This window comes from Argopecten irradians, chromosome 1 (assembly GCF_041381155.1).
Source record: "Argopecten irradians isolate NY chromosome 1, Ai_NY, whole genome shotgun sequence".
Classification (NCBI taxonomy): domain Eukaryota; kingdom Metazoa; phylum Mollusca; class Bivalvia; order Pectinida; family Pectinidae; genus Argopecten; species Argopecten irradians.
This window is the reverse complement of record NC_091134.1, coordinates 31493450-31510163: the sequence shown is the minus strand read 5'-3', so window position 1 is coordinate 31510163 and position 16714 is coordinate 31493450. Positions and strand designations below refer to the sequence as shown.

The following is a 16714-nucleotide window of genomic DNA, read 5'->3' as shown; positions in this document are numbered from 1 at the left end:
TGGTTTGCTCATATAGATCTATTGCTATTTCTTGTGTGAAATTCATAGCTAGACTATAATGGCATTATAGTAACGTTGCATTTGAATGAAAAGATATACTAAAAGTTTGGTGTGTTAAGCAAAACTGATTCAGTTTCCATGTTTAATATTTCACAGGATATGCTGACCTTGTAACTTGCTGGTTCTGTAACGTACGACTACAACAATGGGATACAAACGACGACCCGTGGATAGAACATGCAAAGTTTGCGCCAACATGTTTGTTTCTGAGGCGCAACAATGGAGATGAATTCATCGCATTGGTCCATGAAGACAATAGAGTGAGTATCATCATATTTAGGTTCTATAATCATAGGCATTAAATGCCAAACATTAATATGTTCAAAGGGTAATTATGATTCCAAAGAGTGGAATAAAGTATATATTGTATGAATATTCTAATAAGATATATAATCACATTGCATTATTGGTATTTGATATGGTCAACAATACTCTACGTGACGACATCCAATATTATCCACTTAATTTAGTCTAGGTATTATCCCCCGTTAAATCTAGTAATATTTGACATGTCTACAAATCACTTCCTCTGTGCACTTTAACATAACTAAATTGATCGAATGTGGGTATGCATTTAGGCTGACCTATAGTTGTAACGTCGACTCGTAGTTTGTGTTGTAGCTTTTAACAAAATGCGAAAAAAACATGTTTGTTTCGCGCTGTCATTATGTTTACTAGTGTCTATAACAGGTGTCAGCTGCGTTTGATAGCTGGATTCAACTTTTCAAAAGCATCCACGTTACGTTATTTTTGACATTGACATATAAACATATAACATAATTCATAATTATTCATTTGCATGTGATTCACACAGTCTTGACAAGGAAATTTGTCTATTTTTTCAAGGTTATTTCCACACTTATCAAGACACTTAAAATACAGATACAGATAACACTTGAGTCGAGTATTATGTAACTGTATTTGTCATCTGTCTTAATAACGAGCGGATGACCACTTGATGACGTGTATACGTAAAGCTGTTATGTGGTGACTGTACAGAACTGTTTTTTCTTTTTGAGTGATCTTTATCCTATGAGTCAGGCTATCATCCTATTCGCCATTAGTAAAGATGTGGATGTAATAACCTACGGAAAAAATAATGATTTTCCTGTTGCGGGAGATAAATATTAATTTATCAGCATATTTAGTTTAGCAGTTATGGTATACGACAAAATAAGTGACGCTCTCAATGGTCATTTGAACATAGAAATATATTTTGTTTTACTTGTATTACATCAAAAGATAATATGGATAATGGATTTTTGTAATGAATATGTTTATTAGCACCTAACCAAGCAAGTACTACTATCATTGTATAATTACTTTTTTTTAATTTTAATTATGGGACCATTACTTGTAACTGTCTTATATGTTACCTTTTACTGTCTTATATGTGACCCTAATATAAGACAGTCACTTATAAGACAGTAAAATGTAACTTATGGGAGAGTTACACAATGAGGGTGAGTATATGTCTCCGGGCATAATCCCATAATTATGATAACACACAACACACAACCTGCCGGAATATTACATAATTTTTTAAATCCAAATTACGAATAAAGTCCCACACAATGAATATGAAGAGAATTTAATCCTCTATTGATGCAGAATTAAACACATCCACAGAATTTCTGTATATATCCCATATCAAGTTTTCCTCCTTATTATGAATTCACCATTTAACACTTATCTACAGCATTATTTTGTTTCAACAATATTTCAGAATTTCACCTAAATCCCATTGGCTTGTTGAATGAAATTGCACATGGTATAAATAAATCCAAGATTGTCCTAAGAGAGGTAGAAATTTTAAATCCTCTGAATTCAATGTAAGTTCTGGGGGCACCGACTTTTTTCAACTAGCCTGGAAAATCACTATTATATGCGATCATTTTAGCAAGACGCTTTCAAACAAACGCCTAAATTGCAAGTCTAGTTTCATATGTAATTTCTTGACCACATCAGACATTGGACAGAAATGTCCTTTTAGCAATAAAAGTCACCAAAGTCACCTTATTATATCGCTTAAATTAATATAAGAAAGCAATATCCTTCCATCACTGTTGGTGGACATGGTTAAAATGAATTTACAGATAGTTGTTCCGTTCATGAATGCTATTCATCACATATAACACAGGCAATTGGATTTGTCATGGTTGAATGCACATTGGTAGAATTACCTGAGCTCATCGACAAAGGCAAAAAACTGGCTTATATTAGAAATAAAAGTGTACTTTATTAACACAAAGACTTGCTATGTTTTAAGTTAGAGATAAGTATCACAAAGAATTTTGTGATAAATTTTAAAGTGCTTTGATCTTGCGTTAATAGTTGCTAAATTTTAACATCAATTATCAGTTAATACTATTGTGTGTAATTTGACATTCCTAAGGTTATATTCTTGATCATATTTACGTTTGTGACATTTGAGATAAAACCCCATATGTGTGATAACTGTGTATATCCTCTGGCAATTTACTTTGATACCTTTTCTGAAAGATTTTAAGTTCCATCCGTAACCGGATTAATGTCACGGCCATCCTAATTGCCTAAAGGACACTGACCACGGCTGATTAATCTGCCAATGAGCGATATCTGTCAATCATAATTCTGTAATTTTATTGTATGTACATTATTTAAGCATGAAATATTTTATTTGTAAGTCAGTTAGGTCTCCGACTTTGTACGGAACACAACGGCTATATTCTGGACACTCCAGAATAGCCATCCGTCAAGTCAAAGTTATCATCATTAAATTCCAAAGTTCAACTTCAACATTTTCTTTCGTCATCTTTACATCGTGACAAAACGTGCGGAAGTTTCCGTATGTTATAAGCCTCAAACTGTACAATAGGTTGGAGAAAGAATAGATCTCGGCTCTAACGGGCCTCGATACAGTTCTTTCTCCAACCTATTGTACATTTTTCGGCTTATCTCCATAACTTATTATTTATTTATTTTATTAAGCTACCCTTCAATCGTATCGAATCAAATTTCAATGGTATCGAACCACACACCAATGGTATCGAAGGAAGGAAGGAAAACTGTCTCCAGGTATCATCTCTGGAGGGTAAGCTATAGAATTAAGGTTGCATCTATTTCAAATCCTCGAAATGCAGTGTATCAATAATTCGCAATCTAACGTAAGGAAATATCTTATTAAAATATCATTCAAAAGCATTTTGTCAGCAATACAGAAATTAAGGAAATGTATTTTATCTAAAACACTTAAAAAATTTAAGTTAATGGATTTTTTGTTTAATGATCCATGTAATTTGGGCTAGAAAACATATTTCTTTTTACATTGATCCGACGATTTGGTCATCAAATGATTGTAAAGCAATTACAGCATCTGACAGTGATATTTGACTTTTGTCTCAAAACACTGCCAAAACACAACCTTTTAACCAGTTTTTTCAAAATCAATTTTACCCTACATAACTATGATTATGGATTCGTTTTTAATGTCATATCATTCCATACTCAGATGGGCCTAAACCATCCCAGACGCCACTTCAACTGGCAGCTGTTGTTGAGAACGTGAAGGCCATGGGCTATCAAACAGGAGTGATTAAAACAGCCATCGAAAAGTTACAGAGAGGTAATGTAGGAAATTGTATCAACAATGCATTATGATATCTCGTATCTTCTTGTAAAATTTGACGTCGACATTCCCTGGAATGATTAATACACTTTATAAACATAATTTGAATTGATTATAAAGAGGAAAGGACTTAACTAATATACATGTATAGATGAATACAATGACTCGTGAAGTCGTTTGATGAGAAAAGATCAAGAGGTCCCGGAAGAGTAAGCGCTCCCTGCTGGTTTGTTTGTTTGTTTGATTAATTAACGTCCCATTAACAGCTATGGTCATGTAAGGACGGCCTCCCATGTCGCCAAAGACACCAAGCAACACACCCCACCCGGTCACATTATACTGACAACGGGCGAACCAGTCGTCCCTGCTGGTAGATTTACTATCATATCAAGGAATGTACTTATATTACCAGATATGTTCACGATGTAAGTAGTAAACCGTTCACATAGTCTTCGTCAACCAGTTTAAAACATTGTTTTTAAAGCTTTGTATATTTAATCTGTAAAAGTAATCAAATAGAAACCAGCAATAGCAAGCCAACAAACAACTATAACACCATATGGGAACAACTACTTTACATAGTTTAGTGGTAATCACAGGGGCTCTATTGCGAAAAAATCGTATGGAATAAAACCAATTGGATATCGATACCCATTACTTCTATAAGATTTTAACGCAATCGAGCCCATGTGGATTATATAGCCATTATGTACTAAATGTAGAATGCGCGAAATCATTATTGCGTTAATCTCGACAAGATTTGTTTGCGCTTAAATTTGTATTCCGCGAAAAATAAGTACATTTGCAGTATTTTACATATTTGTGCGTTTGGTTGTTATGTATTTTTCAATTTGTATTTTATGTGTAAGGGAACCAATTATAATCATCTAATTAGTTATCTGAAAGTATGAAGTACATGACGTAATCGACAAGTCCTTTTTTTATCATTTTTATTACGTTTTCGTTGCTGTGTAGCTATTCATCATTTTATAAAAATGTTCTTCTGAATATATATAAATCAAATTGTGTTGATATATTACAGAAAACATACCGATTGATACTTACAATATCGTTGATGAACTCACAAGGGAGGACAATGGTTATTGTACTAGCAAGTCTAGACCTGCCAACGTTGGTGAACTGACGTGGAATGCAGCGAATCAAACGACACCCCAAGGCGACCCCTGTGCTAATGGAATAACAGCTGCAATGAATGGTCTCGCTATGACAGGTAAGATATCGTTTTACTTTTTTTCCATCCTCAGTGCTGGCGTTATATCCACCCCTGGACTATCTCAAATTAAAACTGGAGGCAGTTCAGGAGAAAAAAAATCTGAGAGTCATCTAGAGTCATCCTTTGAAGACTACAGTGTATCGTTATTGGATTCTTTTGATGGACATCAAATGACCTAATCACCTCCGCCTTCTCTTGCCCTTCGTTTTACTATGACACAGAATAACGACAGTGATAGTGACCCCTGGAGTATCGAGGATGACTTTTTCCATGAACATTTTTGTTAGTGGAACTAGCGATTCAGAAGGTTCCTTTGTCTTGTTCAAAGCGACAGATGCATGACACTTATTAGCATTTTTCAGTTATTGCATACAAGTAAGTATTTTCATACGCACAGTATGCAAAAATCCAGGTTACAAGGTATCTGAGTTTTTTTCTTTTGCGATTTAATTCTGCCAATCACAATCAGAAACCTTTTTCAATGATTTTAAACATACGCGAAATTCAATTAGTTAACAGTTGATGTCAATTTAAAAAAGTTCCCAATTTAATGAGTTTTGTTTTGTTCGATATAGTAAAGAAGTAAGAGAATTAACGTGACTGTAGAATAAGGGAAAATGGCAGGTTTTGTCTATTGTATTGCTATTGGATACAATACATACGTCGGTATCAATCATCTGTATGAGATAGTGGTGGAGCAAACTTTGGTCATAACAGTGCGAACTTTCTAATCATCATGACCCAGACATGATCTTTTTGGATCACGTATGCAAATGCATATGATTATCATATGTATATACATATACAGACATGACAATGAATAAATATTACAGCGGATAGACTTATCTGAAACAAGGAAATACACAGCTGATGACAGGAAACAATTCTGAACTTTATAGTTTCATCTCTACATTATTATAATTATATGAGAGCTTAAAGAATTGAGGATAAAAGTAAAATCAGGAAATTAATGTAAATATTGAAATATATCAATCATCAAACGATATTGAATAAATATTGCTTACTTTTTTTTTAACATATCTACTATTTTCTTAAGTCTAGAGATCTACAAAATTAGCCATATTAGGTCTTTAGCACTATTTCTTCTTTGACAATCTTATTCTAATAATTTTATATACATTTTATTCGACATGATAAGCTATTTACCTTCATTTATTTCACCATTAAAACAATATCTCAAATTCTCAAATCAGCTACATGTGGGTTAGGCTTATATTCTTATGTACAGTCTATGTGAAGATGGTCTAATCTACGTTTCATTATTTACATTACATTTATACGTATTATATCCATATTCTTCTGTAAAATACATTAAGCTCCATATGCAAGGCTTTATAAAATTAACTGTTACTCTTGTCCGGAATAAATCTAAAAACACTTTTTTCGTGTCCAACTTCATGTTCCAACAATACCTAAAATATATCATTTATTTTTATTCAATATTTGCAAAAGCCAGAAAAAAATATAATATACATTTACATATATACATCTATATCTCCGAATTGATTAAATAACATCAATATGTTTAAAAGAAATCATATAAATGATTAGTTTCAATATTTGGGTTTTTTTCATATCTTAATTGGTATATATATTTTTGTCATCTGCTGTTTTAGAGACAGATCGTTTGATGGAAGAAAATCTACATCTGAAAAAGGACATGAAGTGTAAAATTTGTGACGACATGATCGCAAACATTACTTTTCTTCCCTGTGGCCATCTTATTTGCTGCGAAGACTGCCAACTTTATGTGAAGAAATGCCCAACATGTCACCATACCATCACAGATCGAATAAAGACGTGGATGTCCTAAATGGAAAAAACAATAAGCACTGTCTGAACTGCATGAGCAAAAACAAAGAAAGCGTAGCATTTAGTATTTCAAGAAATGGATATTAAAGATATATATGTATATATATGTCGACTCGATTCAAGTGTATAGTCAGTTCGTGGTTAGAATTAGGATTAAAATTCGGTTGTGTTTACGCGAATGTCCTAACATGAAAAAACAACATTGACACTGTCTGAACTGCAAAAGATACAAGTAGCATAGCATTAAGTGTTTCGAGAAATTAAGAATGATATTATGTATATACCAAGAGTATAGTCTTGAGACAAGTGTGTAGTTATAGTTAGCGGTTATAATTAGGATTAATCTGTGATATTTCCACATGGTCCACATTTCTAGGTCTGTTGGCTATGTATTTTGTTTTGTTAGTTTAACGTCTCATTAACAGCCAGGGTCATTTAAGGACGTGCCGGATTTGTTGGTGGGGGAAAGTCGGAGTACCCGGAGAAAAACCATCGAAAGTGGTCAGTACTTGGCAACTGCCCCACATGGGATTCGAACTCTTAACCCAGAGGTGGAGGGCTTGTAGTAATATGTTGAGACATCTTAACCACTCAGCCACGGCGGCTCCTGCGAATTACACATGACTATAGCAGTCTCTGAATCGGAAATATGCGATTCAGTCCATGTTTTGACTAGAATTTAATTAACTTAATTCTGATTGATTTTAAACTGTGGGTTTGCTTGTGTGGGATTTATATAAAATACTTCAAGTTTTAAAGAAATCATTAAACTTTTAAGGTGGGATGATATTGTTGTTGTTGGGTTTGGTTTTTTTTTCATTTGATTTTTCATCATATATTGTAGCCTAATATATAACTTTTTTGCTATAAACAGTACACTTGATCTTTTAGTTAATTAAAGGGAAGTAACAAGGGTTACGTTGTTTTAAATGTTTTCATGCATGTTGATTTTTTTTTTTTAAAATGATTTCAAATTAGTTAAGTCTTAAACCTATTTTTTTTTTAAATATTTGTCTAAATAGATTAATTAATTTTATTGTTGTTATATTAACGTGTGCTATAATCAAATACACTCCGCAACATCCTCTATTTTACACGATTTAGTATCATTATAGGACATACTTCACTTTGAATATGCATGTGTCTTATGTGTTATTATAAGATTTTACCAAGTTTACCGTTTTTATCTTTGTTTTTGTTATTACTGTTATTAATAATAATAAAAAATATTAAAAAATAATAAAAAGAATATTATACTGTTGCGTTTAGATTATCATTTATTCCGACACATTGTAAATATCAAACAATAATAGTTTAAACATTAAAGAACAGCAATAGGAAAACTCGGTAAGATAAGTGGACAAGCACATCAATCATCCTCGATACTCCAGGGGTTACTATCACTGGGTTTTTTTATTAACTATTTCTTAGCAAAAATTAAGGCTTTGTGTACAATAACATATTAGACATGTTATAGAACGTTAATACTCCTGTAATCTTCAAATGAAGTCTCTGCAGCACAGTTATTGGTCACGGTTTTTTTCTCATGTACTGTCTTTAATTTTGCAATGACACATAAAATGGCAGTGACAGTAACTCCTGGAGAATCGCGGGTGGACGCCAATAAGCCAAAACAAAATAAACTTGTCACAAGATAAACAAAAAATGTTTTAAAATAGCATAGGTGCCGTAGTTTTGTTGTGTTTTGTATGGCGGCAAGCTGCAATTTGAAATATCAAATTTGTATTGCCATAATCAAACCACAACTAAAATCTGACGACCATTATTCAGCTTTTTAGATGTATGATCTTTTCTTTCTTTTTCATTTGTCATCACCTCATGTGGTTATCCCTCTCTGATCTGATAACTTCATTAAAACGAATTTGTGTTTCATCAATAATTCATTAATACCAACAAGTAATTTTCCTAATGAAACTGGTTCAAGTGGATTCCCCATTATCTAGTTAGTCTAGCCTTATTCAGATTGATATAATTTTTAGTGACCATTTTATAAACATATATTGTGCATCTAAAATTTTCTTTCTTTTTCTCTTTATTTTTGTCCATTGTAATACTATACAAGATTTTTACAATGTGTTAATTAAGTTTTTTTTCTGATTTATCGTGAATTAATTTTGGGTAGCTAGTTTTATTTCTATTTAAAAATAAGAAAAATGAAAAAATTGATGTGATTAAAATATTTCTGTCTTCTATTGTGCATTTATCTGTAGGGGGATATGTCGTTTTCTTTTAAAATTAATTCGACTCAACCGGAATTTCGACTCAAACGATTTTGAGATAACGAGTTTCGACTGTATAGAAACATTTTGAACAAACCATTAACTCGTTTAGCCCAGTCAGGACGATATGGCGTGATACAGACATAATGATGTTGTGTGATCCCCGACACTTCTGCGTTCTAATGTAAGACAAATATTGTGATTGTTAATTGAAGCAGAACCAATATTTTGTCAAAATATTTAGACGACCTTGACTTAAATTGACCGTTATTGAAGGTGCCACAGGTCATAATGTGGTTAAATAATCTATATGCAACATCGATGGCTACCTGTGTTGTTTCAGCAACGTCAGCATACAGTAAATGGATATTACAATACTTAAACGCTAGTAGAACCTAATCTGTCAGTATAGTGGAGCTTTCTCTCCAGAACACTACATCCAAAACCAGGAGTGCTAGCTGTAAGCCTCATCAAGTCGGTGTATGGATGACGTTATCAAGGAATATGGTGGATCATAGCTCGTCATTAAGGAATATGGTGGATCATATCTCGTTATTAAATAATATGGTGGATCATATCTCGTTATTAAGGAATATGGTGGATCATAGCTCGTTATTAAAAAATATGGTGGATCATATCCTGTTATTAAGGAATTTGGTGGATCACAGCTCGTTATTAAGGAATATGGTAAGAGTAATTTAGCTGCTTCAATAGAAATGGATAATAGCTCGTTATTAAGGAATATAGTGGATAATATTTCATTATTACGGAATACATCCCAGTGGGCACATAACGTCCGGACAACATTTTGGCAACGTTTTATTTAGGTTGCGACGTCGGGGACATTCTGACAATGTTGTGAGAACGTTTTTCTCCAAACGTCCTCACGACATTAGCACTTGACGTCCTTAGAATGTTTTTATATGGTTAGGAAAAAAACTTTGACAATAATTTAATATATTTCAAAAAGTATTATTGTTGGAAACAACTTTTAAAGGAAGCGAATGAATCTATTCAAATAGTGATACATACAAGTAGGCCTTATATTTTTTTCAATAAATATTAACTAATAAAAAAAATAATTTATCATTTTTTGTACTTTTAAATAGTTCTATTTTTTAATTACAGATACAATAGGTATTAATTGAATAGATGAAAACAAAACAAAAAGTATAATTATAAATACCAAGTTTACATACCGATTATTACGTCAAATATGTAAACTACCGAGTTATGATAAAAGAGTTGTGTTACCTCCCTTTCATTTTAAAGTTTATCCGCTAGGGGTCGGTATTAACTATTTAAAACAAAAAATTAAAATCATTAGAATAAAGCGTCTTTTTATACCAATAAATTGTGATTTTATTTATATGACATTTTACATATTTTCCCCGCACACTACAGAAACTAGGAGTGGAAACTCGTAAAGATTTGTTTGGTGTTTGCGCGGTTATTTTCACTCCCGGTTCTTTGTTCATTCAAACTTTGTGTACACACGTGCTTCACACGGATAACATTTCTTAGCCTCGACAGCATCCAAACAGGATATATAACTTCCAGATATCGACAGATATTTCAAGGTAAGTCTTTGTTGATTCGTATACAAACTTGTTTTTAAAAGAATGTGTTTATTATATTATATCGCGGTAAGTTATTTTATCTATGTGTGTAGTCAGTATTTTGAGTATGTATACATACATTAACTTATACAAATTCCCTGATGTGCCTGTATCCTATTTGTGTTTTTATTTATGTAATAACGTACCGGCACATGAAAAATATATCGTCTAAATCATTATATAGATGTTTAATGTTTTATTCTGTTTTTCTTTTACAGATGATAATGCTTACATAAGTACACACGGAAGTACGTGAAATGGCTCATACACAAACAGTCTAGGTGGAAGTTGTTGCATCTAATTCATGCAGGATGAGCAGAAGACATTAAAATATTATATAAACACTATATTTTGTTGTTATTGTATTTCAAAATACTAGAATAATGAAAATAAACAACGTAACATACAAACGTTGTGAAAACATTATATGAAAACATTCGGCGGACGTTGTCAAAAAACGTTCCCCAAACTTTCATTTGCAACCTTTTTGAAACCTAAATGCAACGTTGCGATCGGACCTAATAAAAACGTCCTCCGGATGTTGTGTGCCCACTGGGCATGAATGCTGTATCACATCTCATTATTAAGGAATATGGTGGATCATATATCATTATTATGGAATTTGGTAAGAATAATTTATCTGCTTCAATAGAAATGGATCATACAATGTAGCTCGTTAAGGAATAAGGGAATATAATAAAAATAATTTAGCTGCTTCGATAGAAATGGTTAATAGCTCGTTATTAAGGAGCATGTTAAGAATAATGGATTTTATAGGCTTCCTACATAGTCCATAGATCAATCATATTTATTTAGCTAAAACGTTTTATTCAATGTTTATAATTTTACGGAGAATGCGTACTCTAAAAATATGCATTATACTAACCAATTTAACAATACTGTTGCTGTTTTTTTTTTATTTCCAAATATTTTATTGACCAAATGGCGATACAATCAGTCCACTTTATGTTCACATTGGCTGTTACATATACGGCATTATTACCATAAATGATACAATTATGGAATTAGTGATAGTCTGATTTACAATTGTATATACAATCGTTTAAAGTAAATGTACAAACAAAATAGAAACATACTCATTAGAACTTAAAATACAACTGCTGTCGTTATTTTGTTTTCCATTCCAGGGATAGGTAGATACATGTATACTATTTTGATACATCAATGTAGAAAAACACTGCAAGATAATATTGCAGGAAAGAACAAAGAGAGACACCGAAGGCTTCAAACATCAAGCACCATCAGCTGCATCACAGAGGAATTTCAAAAATGACTAAGTCATATTTAGATAAAAATACTTGTAAATGGGAAAGTGTAATATATCCTTATATTTATTTGAGTGGTGACTTTAGGGACCGCAGAATCAAACCAAAAATAGATTTCAGATTTCATAGAGAGGTGAATGTTTCGGAGCCTGCTGATTGGGTATTCAGGGCGCATCAGTTTCAAATGTTTAATGTGTGGGTTGGGCAATACATGTAGATGTAAAATATGTAAAGAAATTTTAAAATCCTGTCAAGTGTGTGTCTGACAGGGGGAGGTAATCAATATTGGAATTTCATGAATATTTTGGTCAATTTTTGGTGCGGAATTCAACATAAGATGGAACCCCCCACATAAAAGTTTAGCAAGATGGTAGATCTTTATTTATTTTTATTCACAGGTATGCCAGATGCCATTCTTCAAAATTAGTGACAGGTGACCAGACTTGAAAACTCCATTTAACCTGGACAGTGGCAAACGTTAATATATCGTATATAGCGAAATCATTTGGTTCTGCGGTCTCTATCACAGTGATTTTGATGTGAGGCCAACAAATACTCTTTTTGGGTATACATCCAGCTCCTTTACAGATTAATGGAAGACGACATTCTGTAGATTTTTCTCTTATTCTCTGCTTTTCAAGGAGCCTTTGATGCTGCGACAATGTCAAATAGTATATATTTAATGTTTTATCATTATTAGGTTTTTATTTTCAATTCGCAATGAAATACATATGTAGCAGCAATAGTCGGTCTCCTATCGTCAGATACGGACGAGTTATCGCCCTTCTGTTTGGATATAGTCAGTATCATATTTGTCACGCTTTCGATTTGTGCTCTTTTTATTGTTATGCCTAATTTTGTTTGATATAAACTTTATTTCGTTTTCTTTGAGAGACATACAGCAATTACAATTCTAAGGTTTGGATTCGGAAACAAGTTTTACAACTTATATAAATCCGTCTCCAGAAATAGAAAAAGCATTAGATTATGGACGAGGCATGATGATGTGTGGAATATTTGATATATTTTCACATAATTGAAACAATAAATAACTGGATAATTATAATTCGGGAATGGGGAGGAAGGGGTGGGGTGGGGGGGGGGGGGGGGGGGGAGAGGTTGTTGCCCAACATGCAAGTGAAATAATTCATAATTAATTAAAAGTAAAAGTTATGAAAGGATCTGTACAGGATGCGGAAAGCTGTGCAAATGGGACAAAGAATATGAAATAGCATACATAAAACTACATGTTACAGTAAATGGAAATTTAGTTAAATCTCTTAGTGCTTATTATAAAACTTTGAACACACGTGAATATTCGGACATTTTCATTATATGACAATTCATCATTTCCGAACAACAATATTTGAGTTGAAATTGGACATGTTATTTCATTATAAGCACGTGTACGAAGTTGAGAGAAGAGGCGACAGTGTAATAAGAAATGTTCATTCGTTTCATCTCCATCATTGCATGGACATGAAGGACTGTTTACAAGATTTCTGCGGAACAGGTAGAAATTAAGAGAGCTGCACTCCATCCTTAGTCTAGCATGATGGATTTGGCCAATTCTGCTACCACAATAATAGAAAGAGGGAATTTTAATATTGGATTCGTTTAGATGTCCTTTTAGTCTAGATATAGAAGGGTCTCGTTTTATCAATTCGGGTAGGGAGTTCCAAAGGCTGATTACGGAAGGCAAAAAAGATTTCTGATATAAACTGGAGCGACAGGCAATAGGACGGAAGTTATTACAAACACGAGTATTGTGGTCATGTATTCTACTGTTTCGCGGAGGAAGTATATCATGAAGGAATTGAGGGACCAGTCCATGGACCATTTTGTGAAACTGGATTATTTTATGTTGTTCGCGTCTTCGCTGGAGGGGAAGCCAGCCAGTTTCGGTATAAAGTTTTACTCTACTTGTCAGCTTAGTGGCACCAGTAACAATACGTGCTGCTTCCAACTGTATGTCTTCCAAAAGGTCGGATTGAGCCTTTGTAAGACAATCCCAGACAATATCACTATATTCGAGAATAGGGTAAAATATAATGTTTGTAGACAAAAACGGTCTAATGTAAATTTAAATGACCGCAAGATATTTATTTTAGGTGACGTTTTAGTTATTAAATAGTTGATATGGTCTTTCCAATCCCCATTACTCGATAGAAATACACCTAGGTGCTTATGTGTTTTGACTTCAGTAATGATAGTGTTATTCATAGTCAAGGGGGGATGAATGGGATTCGGAATTTTTCTACTTATTAGTAAAGTTTCAGTTTTACCGGGATTGAAGTTGACCAACCACTTCTGTGACCACTCGTGGATCTTATTTAGATCAGTGTTCAAAATTTCTGCGCTTATCCTGGGAGAATCAATAATAACATACAAAGAGGTATCATCAGCAAAAAGCTTGATAATAGAGTTGATATTTTTTACAATGTCATTAATGAAGATTAAGAATAAAAGTGGGCCAAGTATAGAACCTTGTGGAACACCTGCCTTGACTTCTGACCAATCAGATTTTTTACCATTAATTACAACTCTTTGCTTTCGGTTACGAAGATAATCCTCAAACCATAAAAGCAGAGAACCCCGGATTCCAAAACTAGATAGTTTACAGAGAAGACCCTTGTGCCAAACACGATCAAAGGCCTTGCTAATGTCGCAAAAGACCAATCGTATTTCTTTACCTTTATCTAAAGAAGAGTATATGTCATAAATGATTGAAAGAAGCTGGTAGGTCGGTGAGTCGCCGTGTTTAAACCCTGACTGATAGGGTGACAGAAGGGAATGGGTAAATAAGAAATTATATACGTGTTTGAAAACACACCTTTCCATCAATTTACCTACAATGGACAACAAAGAAATTGGTCTATAATTAGTCAAAATAGACTTGCTATCTTTTTTATGTACTGGAGTAACATTCGCAGCTTTCCAGTCACAAGGAAATACACTTGAATTAAGAGATTTATTAAATAGAGAACTTAATGGGATACATAAAACATCTACTGCTTCTTTAAGTAAGCGAGGATTCACAAGGTCTGGACCAATAGCTTTGGAACAGTCAAGAGATAGTATAGCGTCTTTAACGTCAGCAGCTGTTATATTTATAGTGGACAAAATAGCGTTAGTTTCGTTATTAATAGTTGGGAGGTTAGCATTAGTTTCATCAATCTGTGATTGGGAACAGAAAAAGTCATTAAACAAATTAGCTTTCAGAAAGTCATCTGTGACTACAGTGTCATTAATGGTCAGTGGAGGTATACAGAATTTGCCAGAGTTTGGTAATAAAAGATTAACAGTTTTCCACCAATCTTTTGCACTAAGATTCGAGGGTCTTTTTATTTTTCCACATAAGTTATCAATATACTGAATTTTAGCCTTCTTTATAGTATTTACACATTTATTTCGAATCTGGCGGAATGCTAACCAATGAGTGTTGTTCATGGTACGTTTAGCTCTCTTATGAGTGCGTTTCCGTTTGCGAATAAGTCTACGTATATCATTAGACATCCAGGGAGGGTCGTCAGATCTGACTGTTACAGTTTTATTAGGAATACAAGATTTAGCAATGGCTAGTAAAGGACCTATGAAATGTTCTACCGAGAAATTAATGTCATCGACATCAATAAAATTTCCCCAATTAACTGCACTCAGTTTCTCCCTAAATAATGGATAGTTACCATGGTCAAAAAGCCATATGTTACGTTTAAATGTGTGCTGCTCTGGCTTAACAATATTAAAGGAACAATACGTTGGGCAATGGTATCTTAACGGCTGGTCGAGAAAACTTTCGCCAACAGTACATTTACTTATTATATTAGCGTCATTAGTACAAACTATATCAAGTAGAGATGTAGAAGCCTCCGTATAGAATGTTGGGTCTTCTACTAGTTGTGTTAAATTAAACGAAAAAAGTATATCACGCAAGTAAGATGATTGACGATCGACTAACAAATTAGCATTGAGGTCGACTGTTATTACAATTTTAGATATACCAGTATTAAACGCATTTTCAATAGACTGTGAGATATGGGACCAAATGATTACAGGGGAGTTAGGAGGTCTATAGAATGTACCATATAGGTATTTCTCTCCATCCAAAACAAGTTCAAGCCAAAACACTTTCAACAGTAGGCAGCTCCAGATCACGCCTACGTTTAGCAGATATATTTACTTTCACATAGACAGATATTCCACCACCCACTCGATCGGGCCTACAGTGGTAGAAAGGGTCTGAGTAACCGTGTAAATTTAAGTTGGAAGAGATGTCATCGTCACTTAACCAAGTTTCGGTAAATGATAATATAGAAAAAGTATTGAGCTCAGTATACAGGACATCGAGCTTATGTTTGATACTTTGAACGTTCAGATGAACAAAGGAATACCTGTCGGTGCAGAACTGGGTACTTGGATTAGAGGACAGAGACGAGCTCAATGAACTAGTAGATAAGGGACCTGGATTTAATTCAATATCACCGGATATTCTCAAGGTGATAAATGCATAATATATCGAGATAAGACTGACAGTATCTGTTATGAAATAAGCAAACCAGAAGAGGGAATATCTTCGACTACATTTATAGAGAGATGCAACACTTATACAAGTGTAAAATATGAAGGGATAAACTAGAAATAGTAATAGTTTGATACACAGCATGTCGCGAACGTTCACGAGAGAGATAAATTTTGCCGTCTGTACACAGTTGTTGAAGACACCAATCCTAGCACGGTAGAGAGATACATTAATTGGCATTATGTAATCCCGGGGTTAAAGAGAAGAAAAAATGAAGTGCCAGAATAGGTGTCTTGATGTAAAGATGAAGTCAGAT

General features: G+C 33.5%; 1 protein-coding gene and 1 long non-coding RNA gene across 4 annotated transcripts in view; both read left to right on the top strand.

The window, feature by feature from the left end:
- The window catches only part of LOC138324055 (uncharacterized), a 28292-nt gene extending 20302 nt beyond the window's left edge, over positions 1–7990 (top strand). For 2 of the 3 annotated variants that reach the window (XM_069269066.1, XM_069269074.1), the window contains exons 3-7: positions 157–320; positions 3031–3133; positions 3551–3664; positions 4710–4898; positions 6539–7990. In XM_069269066.1, the coding sequence (XP_069125167.1) occupies positions 157–320; positions 3031–3133; positions 3551–3664; positions 4710–4898; positions 6539–6735 (767 nt within the window). In that variant the 3' untranslated portion in view covers positions 6736–7990. Of the gene's footprint in view, positions 1–156; positions 321–3030; positions 3134–3550; positions 3665–4709; positions 4899–6538 lie in introns of those variants that run through there. The other variant, XR_011208617.1, reaches the window with a different exon arrangement.
- Positions 7991–10433: 2443 nt separating this feature from the next.
- Positions 10434–10940, top strand: LOC138324078 (uncharacterized). Its single transcript, XR_011208618.1, has 2 exons — positions 10434–10554; positions 10812–10940. It is a non-coding gene; the product is annotated as an uncharacterized lncRNA (long non-coding RNA).
- The last annotated feature ends 5774 nt before the right edge of the window (positions 10941–16714 follow it).